This window comes from Tachyglossus aculeatus, chromosome 4 (assembly GCF_015852505.1).
Source record: "Tachyglossus aculeatus isolate mTacAcu1 chromosome 4, mTacAcu1.pri, whole genome shotgun sequence".
Taxonomy (NCBI): Eukaryota; Metazoa; Chordata; class Mammalia; order Monotremata; family Tachyglossidae; genus Tachyglossus; species Tachyglossus aculeatus.
This window is the reverse complement of record NC_052069.1, coordinates 461,599-479,820: the sequence shown is the minus strand read 5'-3', so window position 1 is coordinate 479,820 and position 18,222 is coordinate 461,599. Positions and strand designations below refer to the sequence as shown.

Here is an 18,222-nt window from a genome sequence, read left to right as displayed (position 1 = left end):
ACATTCTAAAAAGGGGTCGCAGTGCTTGGCACATAGTAAGTGCTTAACAAATACCACAATTATTATTATTATTAAGTGCTGTGGGGCTGGGAGAGGAGGATGAATGAAGGGAACAAGTCAGGGTGATGCAGAAGGAGAAGAGGAAAGGTGGGCTTAGTCCGGAAAGGCGTCTTTGAGGAGTCGACAGGCCGACCCCTGACCCTTAGCAAGAAAACCTTTCATGAGCCTCAAGAACTAATCAAACATTCCTTCCTATCTGGCCAACATTTTCTTTATGCCTGCATAGATATCCATAATCTATTTATGTTGAAGTCTTTCTCTCCATCTAGATTGTAAACTTGCTGTGGGCAGGGACTGTGTCTACCAACTCTGTTGTGCTGTACTCTCCCAAGCGCTTAGTACAGTGCTCTGCCCGCAAAGCGTGGCTCAATAAATACCATTCGTAGAATGATAGATAACTTTGGAAAACCCACGCAATGCTTTTCCTCAGATTTCGTTAGAAGTCGACAGCCTTTCCAATGCGGACAGAGGAATCCCGTGAGAACCTTTGATTCCGTTTGCGGTGCGCTCAGTTCTGCCCAAACAGTTGTTTGCCCTCCGTGTTTTGGCTGGAAAGCTGCTGGGGACGTAGAGGAAGTTTGACTGGTGTCACTAGCCTGATCAGGGCTCAGCACGCTACAGGACTGCAAGAAACAACCCTGGCACATGGCGTTGGGACTAGTGAGAAGCAGCGTGGCTTTTAGGATTTTTTTTATAGCATTAATTAAGCGCTTACTATGTGCAAAGCACTGTTCTAAGCGCTGGAGAGGTTACAAGGTGATCAGGTTATCCCATGGGGGGTGCTCACAGTCTTAATCTCCATTTTCCAGATGAGGTAACTGAGGCCCAGAGAAGTGAAGTGACTTGCCCAAAGTCACACCACTGACAATTGGTGGAGGTGGGATTTGAACCCATGACCTCTGACTCCAAAGCCCAGGCTCTTTCCACTGAGCCGAGCACGGGCTTGGGAGTCAGAGGTCATGGGTTCTAGTCCTAGCTCTGCCACTTGTCAGCTGTGTGACTTAGGGCAAGTCACTTAACTTCTCTGTGCCTCAGTTACTTCATCTGTAAAAATGGGGATTAAGACTGTGAGCCCCACGTGGAACAACCTGATTACCTTGTATCTACCCAAGGGTGTTGAACAGTGCTTGGCACGTAATAAACGCTTAACAAATGCCATTATTGTTATTATTATTGGTGAATGTGACAGGGAAGTTCCCGTGAGCTGCTCGAGAGCCGGGGGTTAACGGCACTCCTTCTTGGGAGGGTTTTGTTCATTCATTCATTCATTCAATTGTATTTATTGAGCGCTTACTGTGTGCAGAGCACTGTACTAAGCGCTTGGGAAGTATAAGTTGGCAACATATAGAGACAGTCCCTACCCAACAGCAGGCTCACAGTCTAGAAGGGGGAGACAGACAACAAAACTCAACATATTAACAAAATAAAATAAATCGAATAAATATGTACGAATTAAATAAATAGAGTAATAAATACGTACAAACATATAACATATATACAGGTGCTGTGGGGAGGGGAAGGAGGAAAGCTGGGAGGGATGGAGAGTGGGAGGAGGGGGAGAGATCAAAGAGGGGGCTCAGTCTTGGAAGGCCTCCTGGGGGAAGTGAGCTCTCAGTAGGGCTTTGAAGGGAGGAAGAGAGCTAGCTTGGCGGATGTGCGGAGGAGGGCATTCCAGGCCGGGGGAGGACGTAGGCCGGGGGTAGACAGCGGGACAGGCGACAACAATTATTAAAATCATTATTTTAATAATTATTTTAGTATTAATGTGGCATGTTTTAAGTGCTTACTATGTGCAAAGCACTATTCTAAGTGCTGGGGAGGTTACAAGGTGATCGCGTTGTCCCACGGGGGGCTAACAGTCTTAATTCCGAGGCCCAGAGAGGTGCAGTGACTTGCCCAAAGTCACACTGCTGACAGTTGGCTGAGCCGGGATTTGAACCCATGAGCTCTGACTCTGAAGCCCGTGGCCTTTCCACTGAGCCACGCTGCTTCTCTCTCCACCCCTCCTCCTCTGTTGTTTTTTCTTGTCTCTTATGGTATTTGTTCAGCACTTACTATGTGCCAGGTACTGCACTAAGCATCGGGGTAGATAGAAGCTAATCACGTTGGACACAGTTCACGTCCCACATGGGGCTCTTAGTCTCCTAGCTCATCTCCCTTCCCTCCTTCTCCATCCCCCAGCCTTCACCCTCCGCTCCTCTGCCGCCGCTCACCTCCTCACCGGGCCTCGTTCTCGGCTGTCCCGCCATCGACCCCCGGCCCACTTCCTTCCCCTGGCCTGGAATGCCCTCCCTCCGCACATCCACCAAGCTAGCCCTCTTCCTCCCTTCAAACCCCTACTGAGAGCTCACCTCCTCCAGGAGGCCTTCCCACAGAGCCCCCTTTATCCTCTCCTCCTCCCCATCCCCCCCCGCCCTACCTCCTTCCCCTCTCCACAGCACTTGTATATATTTGTACAGCTTTATAACTCTATTTTACTTGTATATATTTACTACTCTATTTTGTTAATGATGTGCGTATAGCTAGAATTCTATTTGTTCTGACGATTTTGACACCCGTCTACGTGTTTTGTTTTGTTGTCTGTCTCCCCCTTCTAGACTGTGAGCCCACTGTTGGGCAGGGACCGTTTCTATATGTTGCCAACTTGTACTTCCCAAGCGCTTAGTACAGTGCACACAGTAGGCGCTCAATAAATACGATTGATTGAATGAATGAATGAACAAAGCATTACCAAGGTCACATCTCCTCCAAGAGGCCTTCCCCAATTAATCCCTCTTTTCCCAGACTCCCTCTCCCTTCTGCAGCATTTGTGCATTTCAATCTATGACCTTTGGACTCCTGATATCTGCCCCACCACCAACCCCACAGCACTTACGTACACAAGCGTGGCTCAGTGGAAAGAGCCCTGGCTTTGGAGTCAGAGGTCATGGGTTCAAATCCTGGCTCCGCCAACTGTCAGCTGTGTGACTTTAGGGCAAGTCACTTAACTTCTCTGTGCCTCAGTTACCTCATCTGGGAAATGGGGATTAAAACTGTGAGCCCCCGTGGGTCAACCTGATCACCTTGTAACCTTCCCTGCACTTAGAACCGTGCTTTGCACATAGTAAGCGCTTAACAAATACCATCATTATTATTATCATTATTATGTCCATAAATTATGTGTTATACATTCTTTAGTCATTCATATCAATCCCTGTCTCCCCCTCTAGACTGTAAACTCATTATGGGCAGGGAACGTATCTGTTAATTCTGTTGTGTTGTACTCTCCCAAGTGCTTAATACAGTGCTCTGCGCATCGTAAGCGCTCAATAAATACGATTGACAGACTGATTAATCCCCATTTTACAGATGAGGTAGCTGAGGCCCACAGAAGTGAAGTGACTTCATTCATTCATTCATTCAATTCAATCGTATTTATTGAGCGCTTACTGTGTGCCGAGTTGCCCAAAGTCATTCAGCAGTCAAATGGCGGAGTCAGGATTAGAGCTCAGGTCCTTCTGATTCCCAGGCCCGTGCTCTATCCATTCATTCAATTGTCTTTATTAAGCGCTTACTATGTGCAGAGCACTGTACTAAGCGCTCGGAAAGTACAATTCGGCAACAGATAGAGACAATCCCTACCCACCAACGGGCTCACAGTCTAGAAGGGGGAGACGGACAACAAAACAAGACGTGTAGACAGGCATCCATTGGGCCACTCTGCTGCTCATTGGAGGTTCATTGAAGGGCACTTTCAGGCACATCGGTTCAGCGGGTGAGCTTTCCAAATGGTATCCTCTGCCAAAAGCTTCCACTGCGGTTTTCAGCCTCAATTATTATTATTATTCCTTTAAAAATTATCATTATCAATCAATCAATCAATCATATTTATTGAGCGCTTACTGTGTGCAGAGCACTGTACTAAGCGCTTGGGAAGTACAAGTTGGCAACATATAGAGACTGTCCCTACCCAACAGTGGGCTCACAGTCTAAAAGGGGGAGACAGAGAACAAAACCAAACATACTAACAAAATAAAATAAATAGAATAGATATGTACAAGTAAAATAAATAAATAAATAAATAGAGTAATAAATAAATAAGTAGAGTAATAAATAAATAGGGTAATAAATAAATAGAGTAATAAATAAATAAATAGGGTAATAGTTATAATTGTATCTGTTAAGCTGACCGTCTCTATATGTTGCCAACTTGTACTTCCCAAGCGCTTAGTACAGTGCTCTGCACACAGTAAGCACTCAATAAATACGAATGAGTGAATGTTACTATGTGCCAAACCCACTGCTAAGTAATGAAGATGCAAGTTAATAATAATAATGATGGCATTTATTAAGCGCTTATTACGTGCAAAGCACTGTTCTAAGCGCTGGGCGCTGTTCTGAGCGCTGGACTGTTTTAAGCGCTGGAATCATTAATCAAGTCAGAAACTGTTCCTGTCCTACATGGGGCTCATAGTCCGAGTCCGAGGGCAACTAGGTCTTGAATCCCCATTTTGCAGATAAAAGCACACAGTAAGCGCTCAATAAATACGATTGATGATGCTGATAAATGAACTGAGGCCCAGAGAAGTGAAATGACTAGCCCAAGGTCCCACAGCAGATAAGTGGCAGATTGGGATTAGAACCCCGGTTCTCCTACTCCCAGGCCTGTGCTGTTTCCATCAGGCCGCTTTCCAGTTGCCAAAAATGAGAGGCGAGGCCCGTGATGGAGGGGAGGATTCCTGGACAGAGGCATTTTGGAAAGCAGCTCGACTGTTGTCTCGGGTTTTAAACTCACATCGGTCATTTGATTAGTTCACCACTCTGCCCGAGGACCAGGTCGAAAGTGAGAATTGTTTTTTGTGTTTTGAATGCAGTGGGCTTGTTGTGTACTCAGAGGGGCCTTTGAACCTGGACCATAAACCCGAAGATATGTCTGAGCTGTTTCGACCCTTCCACACCTTGCTAAGAAAAATAAGGCAAGTCCGACTTGATTTTCTGGATGTTTTCCTTCGACTCCGTGTTACAAAATGTGTGACCCTGGCATGTGAAGTGGAAGATCAGCCTCACTGGTGTGTAGAACTTCGCATTTCATCACAATTTATGTCTTTCGGATTTGGCTCTCCTCCCAGAAGCTTGCCCCTCCCCGACTCCCACCGCATAAGCCTTCTAGACTGTGAGCCCACTGTGGGGTAGGGACCGTCTCTATATGTTGCCAACTTGTACTTCCCAAGCGCTTAGTACAGTGCTCTGCACACAGTAAGCGCTAAATAAATACAATTGAATGAATGAATGAATAATGCCGCCCTGGGTCCTGTCCTGTTCTCCCTTGACTCTCTAGAGTGTATTGGGCAAGTCACTTAACTTATCTGGGCCTCAGTTACCTCATCTGTAAAATGGGGATTAAGACTGTGAGCCCCACGTGGGACAACCTGATCACCCTGTATCGCCCCCCAGCTCTTAGAACAGTGCTTTGCACATAGTAAGCGCTTAACAAATGCCAATTATTATTATTATTATTATTATTAGAGACATTTTTCCTGCTCCTCCTCTCCCCGAGTGCTGGCCAAGACTCAACCTTAAGTCCTCTCCATCGACGCGTGAGAACCACGTCCGGCTCACTTCCTTTGGCCCATTAAAAGTCACCGGTTAGATGAGCGTCTCATTTTTTTTTTTAAATGGTACCCGGCTCCACCACTTGTCGGTTGTGTGACTTTGGGCAAGTCACTTTTCTATGCCTCAGTCACCTCATCTGTAAAATGGGGATTAAGACTGCGAGACCCACCTGGGACAACCTGATTACCTTGTAATTACCCCAGAGCTTGGCACATTGTAAGTGTTTAACAGATACCATCATCATCATCATCATTTGTTCAGCACTTACCATGTGTCAAGTACTGTTCTAAGGGCTGGGTTTGGTGTAAGTTAATCAGGCCAAATACGGTCCCTGTCCCACATGGACTCAAAGTCTAAGTAGGAGGAAAGACAGGCATCGAATCCTCATTTTGCAGTTGAGGACAGTGAGGCGCAGAGAAGTGCCCAAGGTCTCGCAGCAAGCAAGTGGCAGGACCACGATTAGAACCCAGGTCCTCTGGCTCCTACGCCCGGGCTTTATCTGCTAGACCACCGTGCTTCCCACCGGTCTCCCCTCGAGAACAGTGGCTGAGCCTTGATCCTGAGACTCCGGGATGGAGAATCCGGGTGGGGAAATTGATTTGTTCGCACCCTGTGTCTAGAGGTGCAGAGCCTTCCTCCTCTCCCTGGTAAAGCGGGACCTGGCTGATGAGTTGGAGACCCGAGCGACGATCTCGGGTGAGGAGTTAGCCAAATCCGTCTCCACCGTGTCAGTTCGGCCCGTGCGGATAATGTGCTAAGGATCCCCACGTAATTACGGTGTGATCGATCCCGCTTCCCAAATCCAATTCAGAAACAGCAAATCTTTCCATCGCCTGGAAGAGGTCTGGGTTTCCCTTGTACGGGGAAACCAACTGACTTGGCCTCCTGGACGGGCGTCATCTTGGGACCCCGGGGAAGTGTAACCTATTCAGACTGTGAGCCCACTGTTGGGTAGGGACTGTCGCTATATGTTGCCAACTTGTACTTCCCAAGCGCTTAGTACAGTGCTCTGCACACAGTAAGCACTCAGTAAATACGATTGATTGATTGATCGATTGGTGTAAGCGGCCTTCAGAGTCCTGTGTGGGTTTTTGGGCCATCCTAGCCCACCTGCTGCTCTCCACGCCCAGAATGAAGCTCTCTTGGTTGGAGATCATGCTTTGAAAGACAAGACACAGATCATCATCATCAATCGTATTTATTGAGCACTTACTATGTGCAGAGCACTGTACTAAGCGCTTGGGAAGTACAAATTGGCAACACATAGAGACAACACATTGGCAACACAGATGAAGCTTCAGAAGCCCGTTACTGGTGTGATGTTTTTAAAGCTGTAATGAAAGGAAATATATTGCAACTGTCACAAGTGGCATTTCCTGGCTGTACCTAATTTACTGTGAATTATAAAAGAAAGGTACTCATTGGAACCCTGGCTTCATTCCCCCCTGGACTGTGTGACAAAAGGAGTGCCTTTTTACCCCTCCTAACCCTGAAAGAGACTCTAAGGTTCATGCGGATGGCAGGTTTGGGCTTGGTTTTTTCTTTTTTTTTTTTTTTAAAGTAGGAAAAACTCTGTCCAGGACATGATGATGAAAATGATAATAGTATTTGGCAGGTTTGGGCTTGGGTTTTTCTTTTTTTTTTTTTTTTTTTAACGGTAGGAAAAACTCTGTCCAGGGCATGATGATGAAAATGATAATAGTATTTGGCAGGTTTGGGCTTGGGTTTTTCTTTTTTTCTTTTTTTAAAGGTAGGAAAAACTGTCCAGGACCTGATGATGAAAATGATAATAATATTTGTTAAGCGCTTGGTATGTGCCAGACACTGTACGTAGCTCTGGGGTAGATATAGGATAATCTGGTTGGACACAGTCCCCGCCCGACATAGGGCTCACAGTCTTCACCCCCATTTTACAAATGAGGTACCTGAGGTGCAGAGAATTAAGCAACTTAACCAAGGTCACACAGCAGACAAATGGCGGAGGCAGGATTAGAACCCGGGTCCTCTGAATCCCAGGCCCGTACTCTTTGCACTAGACCATGCTGTTTCTCTCTGTGAATGCAGTGTCTGTAGACTGATGGATGGATGTGTCGATGAACAAGGAATTAACTTAGTAAACCACTTGCCCCACCAGGGGCCAAGCGAGGTTGACGCAACTGCAAATCAGCGCTTAGAACAGCGCTTTGCACATAGTAAGCGCTTAATAAATGCCATTATTATTATTATCAGGACCAGCAGCAGGTGGTTCTGGGAAGACATCAGGAAGTTGGGGGCTGCCCTTTCCATCCCGTGGATTCAGGCAGCAACAGCAGATCTGTCTGCTTCGTTCAGCAGGTCCGGACCTTCTACTGACACCTTTACAGAGGACGGACCTTCTTTTTAAACTTCTAACGGCATTGGTTCAATCCCTCGATTTAAAGACAGTGTGAATTATTTCACCCCTTGGCAAGGGCCAAGCCAAAAGTATTTGGGGTAGCAGTTGGACGCTTTTCACTGGAGCTGAACAAAGGCAGTATTTATGATCTTTGACGTTTATAGGCATAGTCTGTGGGGGTGTACAATGCTGAAGGGACTGTGGGTCCCCAATTAGCTTTTTAAGTCACACACATAACACACACAAACACACATTCTCTCCCTCCTGCTCTCCCGTTCTCCCTCTCTGCCTTTCTCTCTCTCACCCTCGCACCCTCCTTCCTCATGAAAAACCATCCTGCAGCTGTTTCTGACACAAATAGGAAGTGAGTTCTAGAATAATCAGAAAACAGGTTCAAATTCTCTTACCAGAATTGGATGTATCTTATAATAATAAAGGCATTTATTAAGCGCTTTCTATGTGCAAAGCACTGTTGCTAATACCTTCTGGTGACTTTAGTCCTCTGCAGTGGGATTTTAGACATAAACTGTTTTCTAAAACGGTCAGTTTTAGAAATGCGAACTCAGTTTCCATTTTTCAGTGCCGCGTCGTTGGCTTCAAACTTACCGAAAATTGTGGAGATTATTGAATTAAGTGTCTTTGAAATCCCCTACAAGGGCAGATCTTGTATTCATTAATCTTTTTATAGTCTTAAGCAATCAGGCCGTCTTTTGATTTATATACTTTAGGAATCCGAGCATTCATCATGGTGACAATCCTGAATTTAGCCCGCAGAGAATAATTAACTCTAAAGAAAGACTGTTACCATTTACAAAAATTGACGCCTGAACAGGCTCCTAAGAAAATTGACTTAGGGGCCAGGTAAAATGGATTAAAACAAAAGAGAGTTTGATTGATGGAAGCTTTAATAAAATAAAAGTTGTTAAATCCAGGCAAAGGGGACTGGGTGCGAGGCAATAAATTCTTTTTAAGAGACTGTAGTCATAAAAATGCCAGTTAAACTGATGTCTGCTTAATGCATTTATCCTCCCCTGGTATTTTTTGACCACTTTACAAATAATAATAATTGTAGTAGTGGTGATATTTATTAGTGCCCACTAAATGCAGCACACTATATTGAGTATTTGAGAAAATACAACAGGTACACAAGCCGTCTTCCCTGCTCTCAAGGAGTTTACACTCTACTGTGGGGAGGGAGGAGGGAACAGCCATAAAAAAATACTTCCAGAGAGAACAGGTGTAGAATCCCCATTTTACAGTTAAGGAAACTGAGACCCACCAGATTAAATGACTTGCCCACCTTTGGCCAGTGGCAGAGGCGAGTAAAGGGAAGCAGCGTGGCCTAGTGGATAAATAATAATAATATGAATAATAATAATAGCATTTATTAAGCGCTTACTATGTGCAAAGCACTGTTCTAAGCGCTGGGGGGGGTTACAAGGTGATCAGGTTGTCGCGAGGGGGGCTCACAGTCTTAGAGAAGCAGCGTGGCTCTGTGGAAAGAGCCCGGGCTTTGGAGTCAGAGGTCATGGGTTCAAACTCCTGCTCCACCAACTGTCATCTGTGTGACTTTGGGCAAGTCACTTACCTTCTCTGTGCCTCAGTTCCCTCATCTGTAAAATGGGGATTAAGACTGTGAGCCCCCCGAGGGACAACCTGATCACCTTGTAACCTCCCCAGCGCTTAGAACAGTGCTTTGCACATAGTAAGTGCTTAATAAATGCCATCATCATTATTATTATTATTAATCCCCATTTTACAAATGAAGAAACTGAGGCCCAGAGAAGTGAAGTGACTTGCCCAAAGTCACACAGCTGACAATCGGCGGAGCCGGGATTTGAACCCATGACCTCTGACTCCAAAGCCCGGGCTCTTTCCACTGAGCCACGCTGCTTCTCTATAAAGCATGGCCCTGGAAGTCAGAAGGACCTGAATTCTAATCACGGCTCCACCACTTGCCTGCTGTGTGACCTTGGGCAAGTTAGTTCTCCTCTCTGTGCCTCAGTTCCCTCAGCTGCAAAATGGGTATTCAGTACCTGTTCACCCTTCTACTTAGACTGTGAGCCCAAAGTGAGACAGGCATTGTCACCAGCCCTATAGAGGAGCAGCACGGCCTACTGACAAGAGCCAGGCTTGGGAGTCGGAGGTCATGGGTTCTAATCCCGGCTCCGCCACTTCATCATCATCAATCGTATTTATTGAGCACTTACTATGTGCAGAGCACTGTACTAAGCGCTTGGGAAGTACAAATTGGCAACATATAGAGACAGTCCCTACCCAACAGTGGGCTCACAGTCTAAAAGGGGCGACTTGTCTAAAAGCCACTTGTTTGCTGTGTGACCTTGGGCAAGTCACTTAACTTCTCTGGGACTCAGTTCCCTCATCTGTAAAATGGGATTGAGACTGTGAGCGCCATGTGGGACAACCTGCTTACCTTGTATCTACCGCAGCGCTTAGAATAGCGCTTGACACGTAGTAAGCGCTTAACAGATACCATAATTATTATTATTATCAAGTTGTATCTATCCCAGCACTTAGAACAGTGCTTGACACGTAGTAAGCCCTTAACAGATACCATTAAAAACGTAAAATGGAAAAAGAAGACTTCGATCTCCCGGTGCTGTCCTCTCTGTGCACAGCCGTGCCACATCGATCCCCGGAATCACTCTCGTATCGGGGATGTCGACGGCTACTACTGGTGCTTCCCCACCGGGCCCGGCTTGCCCGCACTGTCTTTTTTAACACCATGCAATGGGGTGCTTGGCCCTGGATGGGTTGAGCAGCTCCCATAATGGATTACTGCCGCCTACGATACCCAACTGATGAGCATCGGGGCGACGGAGACAATCTATACCCCACCTGAACATCACAACCCCAGACCGACCACATCCAATGTCCTGCAGGTTCACGTAGACGGTATTTTGGTGTCTGTGTCTACCCATTAGAATGACAGACCTTTGAAGGCAGGGATTGCGTCACTTAATAATAGTAATGATGGCATTTATTAAGTGCTTACTATGTGCAGAGCACTGTTCTAAGCGCTGGGGAGGTTACAAGGTGATGAGGTTGTCCCACGGGGGGCTCACCGTCTTAATCCCCATTTTACAGATGAGGTAACCGAGGCCCAGTGTGACTTGCCCAAAGTCACACAGCTGACAGTTGGAGGAGCCAGGATTTGAACCCATGACTTCTGACTCCAAAGGCCGGGCTCTTTCCACTGAGCCACACTGCTTCTCACTTCTGTTTTGTACTTAATAATTATAATGATTGTGGTATTTATTAAGCACATACTATGCTCCAATACTGTACTACTTGGAGCATAAATTGTGTGTTGTACTACTACTTAGAGAAGCAGCTTGGCTCAGGGGAAAGAGCCCGGGCTTTGGAGTCAGGCGTCATGGGTTCATATCCCTGCTCCGCCACTTGTCAGCTGTGTGACTTCACTTCTCTGGGCCTCAGTTCCCTCATCTGTAAAATGGGGATTAAGGCTGTGAGCCCCACGTGGGACAACCTGATCACCTTGTATCCCCCCAGCGCTTAGAACAGTGCTTTGCACATAGTAAGCACTTAACAAATACCATCATTATTATTACTAAGCGCAGGGAAAGATATGATATCATCAAGTCCCACATGGGGCTCCCAGTGTAAGTAGGAGGCAGAACAGGGATTGAATCTCCATTTTGCAGATGAGGGAACTGAGGGACAGAGAAATTAAGTGTTCAGTATGGTGCATTGCTCTCAGAGGGGGCTTGATTGATATGATTATTCATGCAATGACTACTGCAAGGACCCCTATTCCTCCTCCTGCTCCTCCTCCTCTTCCCCCACCTCCACCTTCTCTACATCCTCCTCCTCCTCTCTCTCTCCTCCACTTCCTCCCCTTCCACTCCTCCTCTACCTGCTCCTCCCCTTCCACCTCCTCCTTCCCCTCCTCCAGCTCATCCTCCACCTCATCTTCCACCTCATCCTTCTCCTCTTCCTCCTCCTCTCCCTCCGCCACCTCCTCTGCCTCACCATCGTCTTCCTGCTCCCCATCCTCACCGTCCAGTAGGGTTTTGAATCCCCCCAGAGAGCATAGCCCCTCGAGCGAAGCAGGCTGAGCTTTCATAAAGAGCCGTCGGTTCTGTGGGATCTCCACGTGCCGGGAGTCCAACCCCCCGGGCGGTCGTCTCGGTTTTAGGGTCGGGGGCGACGGGTCCGGCGGCCCGGAAGCTGACGGCCGATTGTCCTTCTGGCCCTGGCAGGGACCTGCTGCAGACGCTGACGGAGGAAGAGCTGCACGCTCTGGAGCGCAGCCTGTGCATCTCCCAGGACCTGGAGTTCCCCGTGCCTGCGGCCCCGCCGGCCCTGGCCGCCGCCGCCGCCGCGCTGCCCTCCGAGCCGCCCGAGGCCAAGGCCGACCCGCCCGAGGCCGAGATGGCCTGCTCCATGCAGTACGACCAGCAGGAGCTGGAGCAGCTCAACCGCATGGTCCACCGCGTGGGCGACGAAATGTCCTCCCTCCTCTCCCCGCCCAGCGCCTGCCCGTCTCCGGCCCGCCGGCCCGGGGACGGGAGGCCCGGGGAGAGCCCCGAGGCGTCGCCCGGCCGGCCGCCGGTCTCGGGTCGGGCGGTCGACCCCGACGACCGCGTGTTCTTCATGGACGACCTCGACGGGGCGGGAGAAGGTGCGCCTGGGCCCGAGGTGGCCGCCGAAGCTCTCGCCTGGGCCACCGGGCCCCACGTTAGGCCGCCAGGCCGGGTTGGGGAGGTGGCCGCCCATGGCACCCCGTCCAAGAAACCCGAGGACGACCCGAGCGATAACAACAACACCATCGTCGCCGGGGAGGGCCGCGGGCCCGACTCCTTGCCCAACTCCTGCTCCTGCCTGGAGTCCCAGCTCTACCTGGGCGGCTGGGACGCCGGGCCCGACCCCGCCGAGACCGCCGAGATCATCGCCCACCGCACCGGCGGCATGAAGATCTCCGCCACGGTCATCTTCAACCCCAAATCGCCCACGGCGCCCGACTCGCCCACGGCCGGAGCGGCTGGGCCCGAGCCTCGCCCCGGGGAGGAGGAGGACGAGGAGGAGAGGGAGGAGGAAAGGGGTGAGGAGGATGAGGGGAGCGGCTCCCCTAAGCTCAGTCTGGCGGCGACGAACTGTCTGATCAACTCGTGCGTGTGCTGCGGGAGCTGTGAGGACAGCAGGGAGGAGCCCGCCGAGAGCCTGCAGGCCCAGTGCTCGCCGGGAAAGGTCGTCCATGCTTCTTACAACTTGGTCAAGTCCAAGGAAAAGGACCTCCTAGAGAAGCCGGGCGGCCCGGAGCCCACCCAGGAGACGGCCAAAACCGCAACGGCTTTGGCCCTGCCCACGGAGAGACCCACTGGCAGGGAGGAAGCCCCGCTGTCCCGCTCGGTCCCCAGGCGACCGCCCCCCGCCTCGGGCTCCCACCCTGGACCAGAAGGACCACCGGAGCTCCCACGCCCGGAGGAGATAGCCGAGAAGGATGGCCAGCCGGACCGGAGGGGGGCCGGGCCCAGCGGAGAGGGGATTGGGGAGACGCGAGGAAAGGAAGAGCCCCGGGACAGGTCGGGGTCCAGGTGAGTGACCAGGCCGACGGGCATCGCGTCCGGCCTAGAATGAGAGAAGCAGGGGGAGGGCGGGATTCATAAGTCCGCCGTGACCCCGGCGGGATAGCCGGCCTCAGTAGCCAGGCCTCAGTGGCCAGGCCTCGGGCTCTGTTGGCTTTCCCAGTAATCCCATATTCCAGGAGGAGGAACTGTTGACTCCAGGAAGAGTGTTTTTACTTCCTCTTAGATCTGCCCTTTGGGTGTTTTGGGCCCAGCTAGAGAATGCCTGTTCACTTCCACTTGAACTGCTCCACAAAGCAGGATTATAATAATAATAATAATGATAATAATAGCATTTATTAAGCGCTTACTATGTGCAAAGCACTGTTCTAAGCGCTGGGGAGGTTACAAGGTGATCAGGTTTTCCCACATGGGGCTCACAGTCTTAATCCCCATTTTACAGATGAGGGAACTGAGGCCCAGAGAAGTTAAGTGACTTGCCCAAAGTCACACAGCTGACAATTGACGGAGCCGGGATTCGAACCCCTGACCTCTGACTCCAAAGCCCGTGCTCTTTCCACTGAGCCACGCTGCTTCTCTCAGAAGACACTGAGAATTCTCTCAGGATTCTCAGTGTCCCCTTAGCCCCGGGACAAACGGGGAGAACGGCATCTGCCTTGAGCAATTCTCCGAAAGCAATTCTCCGCTAATCCCCATCCCTTTTCTCGGTTGGCGAGGTAATTCGGAAATGGCATTTAGCACAATGCGGAATCTGTCATCATTGTTTGGCTACCTCTCAGCCGCTGTGTAAGAGCGTCGTTTCTTGGCTCAGTGGAAAGAGCCCGGGTTTTGGAGTCAGAGGTCATGGGTTCGAATGCCGGCTCCGCCACATGTCTGCTGTGTGACCTTGGGCAAGTCACTTAACTTCTCGGAGCCTCAGTTCCCTCATCTGTAAAATGGGGATGATGACTGTGAGCCCCACGTGGGACAACCTGATCACCTTGTATCCCCCAGTGCTTAGAACAGTGCTTTGCGCATAGTAAGTGCTTAACAGATGCTATTATTATTATTATTATAAAGTGTCACGTGGGGAAATGGGACATTTGAGTCACTTATTTTCTGGTTTGGAGCCTTCTAATGGTGCTAGCGGAAGGTCGGGTGACAGCGGAGAATGGGAACCTGGATTGTTCCTGGCACGGTGACGGCGGAGTGGCCGGAGTCACCAGGAACGTGGAGCCTGTGAGCTCACTGTGGGTGGGGAATGCATCTGCCAACCTAGTTATATTGTACAGCGTGACTCAGTGGAAAGAGCACAGGCTTGGGAGTTAGAGGTCATGAGTTCTAATCCCGGCTCTGCCACTTATCGGCTGTGTGACTTTGGGCAAGTCACTTAACTGCTCTGTGCCTCAGTTACCTCATCTGTAAAATGGGAATTAAGACTATGAGCCCCATTTGGGACAACCTGATCACCTTGTATCCCCCCAGCACTTAATAATAATAATAATAATGGCATTTGTTAAGCGCTCAGTATGTGTAAAGCACTGTTCTAAGCACTGGGGAGGATACAAGGTGATCAGGTTGTCCCACTTGGGGCTCACAGTCTTAATCCCCATTTTACAGATGAGGTAACTGAGGCCCAGAGAAGTTAAGGGACTTGTCCAAAGTCACACAGCTGACAATTGGTGGAGCCGGGATTTGAACCCATGACCTCTGACTTCAAAGCCCATGCTCGTTCCAATGAGCCACGCTGCTTCTCTTAGAACTCTTAGCACTTAGAACAGTGCTTTGCACACAGTAAGCGCTTAACAAATACCATTATCATCCTCGTTATTATTTATTATTATTATTATTATTATTACTCTCCCAAAGTGCTTAGTACAGTGTTCTTTGCATAAGGTAAGTGCTCAGAAAACACCCTGGATTAATTGAGAGTCAGTAATCCCAGCTCCGCCACCTGTCTGCTGTGGGACCTTGGGCAAGTCACATCACTTTTCTGTGCTTCAGTTATCTCATCTGTAAAATGGGGACTGAGATTGTGAGCTCCACGTAGGTCCAAGCTTGCTCTCTTCCTCCCTTCAAATCCCTCCTGAGAGCTCACCTCCTCCAGGAGGCCTTCCCACACTGAGCCACCTCCTTCCTCTCCCCCTCCTCATCCCCCCCTTACCTCCTTCCCCTCCCCACAGCACCTGTATATATGTTTGTACAGATTTATTACTCTATTTTAACTTGTGCATATTTACTATTCTATTTATTTTATTAATGTGTTTTGTTTTGTTGTTTGTCTCCCCCTTCTAGACTGTGAGCCCGCTGTTGGGTAGGGACCGTCTCTGTATGTTGCCAACTTGTGCTTCGCAAGCGCTTAGTACAGTGCTCTGCACACAGTAGGCGCTCAATAAATACGATTGAATGAATGAATGACCGAATTTGCTTGTATCCATCACAGCGCTCAGTACAGTGCCTGGGGTGTAGTAAGTACTTAATAAATACCATCATTATTATTATTATTATTTTTAATTATTTTTAGAGCAGAGCAGCCTGAATCCCTGCCCCCAGAGACGTTTCTGGACCTGTGGCCCCTCAGCGGCAGGTGGCCTGCAAATCAAGAGCAAGTATTGATCTGCCAGTGTTCATAATGGCATTTATTAAGCGCTTACTATGTGCAAAGCACATTCTAATCAATCAATCAATCAATTTATTGAGCGCTTACTGTGTGCAGAGCACTGTACTAAGCGCTTGGGAAGTACAAGTTGGCAACATCATCATCATCATCAATCGTATTTATTGAGCGCTTACAGTGTGCAGAGCACTGTACTAAGCGCTTGGGAAGTACAAGTTGGCAACATGTAGAGACAGTCCCTACCCAACAGTGGGCTCACAGTCTAAAAGGGGGAGACAGAGAACAAAACCAAACATACTAACAAAATAAAATAAATAGAATAGATATGTACAAGTTAAATAAATAAATAAATAAATAGAGTAATAAATATGTACAAACATATATACAGGTATATATATGTGTATACATATACATATGTATACATATATACACCTATATATAAACATATATACATATATATAGGTGTGTGTGTGTATATATATATATATAGATATACACACACACACACCTATATATATTCTAAGCGCTGGGGAGGATACAAGGTGATCAGGTTGTCCCATGGGGGGCTCACAGTCTTCATCCCCATTTTAGAGATGAGGTAACTGAGGCCCAGAGAAGTGAAGCGACTTGCTCAAAGTCACACAGCTGACAGTTGGCAGAGCCGGGACTTGAACCCATGACCTCTGACTGCAAAGCCCGGGCTCTTTCCACGGAGCCACGCTGCTTCTCTGTTCTAGAAATGCCCCTCTTCTCCAGACGGAGAAGCAGTGTGGCCTAGTGGATACAGTAGGAACCTGGGAGGCAGAAGGACCTGGGTTCTAATCCAGGCTCCCCACTTGTCTGCTTTGTGACCTTGGGCAAGTCGCTTCACTTTTCTGGGCCTCAGTTCCCTCATCTGGAAAATGGGGATGAAGACTGTGAGCCCCAAGTGGGACAGGGACTGTGTCCAACCTGATTAGCTTGTATCTACCCCAGCGCTTAGTACGGTTAACAAACACCACAATTATTATTATTATTATTATTATTATTATTATTATTATTATTATTATTATTATTATTATTATTACCATCCTAGCGGGAGAGGAAGCGGGGCCACTGCGGCCCCAAGCTCCTGTTTCCTGATGGTCCTTGCCGTCCCTCACCCCATCGTCTCATCTGTGGGTGTCGGTGTGGGTGGTGAGGGGGAACACAATGTGCCACCCCTATGTAGGTGTAGGAAGTACAATTTGTACTTCCCAAGCGCTTAGTACAGTGCTCTGCACACAGTAAGCGCTCAATAAATACGATTGATAATGTAGGTGGCCAGGACAGGGTGGAGGGCTGGGGGCTGATTAACAGGTCTGACTCAGTGAGGGAGCGGGGGCAAGCAGCAGCCATAATAGTAATAATAATAATTATAGCATTTGCTAAGCGCTTACTATGTGCAAAGCACTGTTCTAAGCTCTGGGGGGGTTACAGGGTTATCAGGTTGTCCCACGGGGGGCTCACAGCCTTCATCTCTATTTTACAGATGAGGTAACTGAGGCTTTGAGAATAATAATAATAATCATGGCATTTATAAAGCGCTTACTATGTGCCAAGCACTGTTCTAAGCGCTGGGAGAGGTTAAAAGGTGATTAGGTTGTCCCACAGGGAGGCTCACAGCCTCAATCCCCATTTTACAGATGAGGTAACTGAGGCTCTGAGAATAATAATAATAATAATGCCAGTTATTAAGCGCTTACTATGTGCCAAGCACTGTTCTAAGCGCTGGGGGAGGTTATAGGTTATAAGGTGATCAGGTTATCCCACGGGGGGCTCACAGCCTTAATCCCTATTTTACAGATGAGGTAACTGAAGCTCTGAGGATAATAATAATGATGGCATTTATTAAGCACCTACTATGTGCCAAGCACTGTTCTAAGTGCTGGGGAGGTTACAAGGTGATCAGATTGTCCCACGTGGGGCTCACAGTCTTAATCCCCATTTTACACATGAGGTAACAGGCTCAGAAAATAATAATAATAATAATGATGGCATTTATTAAGCAC

The 18,222-nt window shown here is 48.5% G+C and overlaps 1 protein-coding gene across 2 annotated transcripts in view; it reads left to right on the top strand.

Annotated features, from left to right (window-relative positions):
- The window catches only part of ZFYVE28 (zinc finger FYVE-type containing 28), a 184,978-nt gene that overhangs the window by 129,564 nt on the left and 37,192 nt on the right, over positions 1–18,222 (top strand). For both annotated transcript variants that reach the window (XM_038745215.1, XM_038745217.1), the window contains exons 7-8: positions 4,914–5,015; positions 12,271–13,605. In XM_038745215.1, the coding sequence (XP_038601143.1) occupies positions 4,914–5,015; positions 12,271–13,605 (1,437 nt within the window). The remainder of the gene's footprint in view (positions 1–4,913; positions 5,016–12,270; positions 13,606–18,222) is intronic.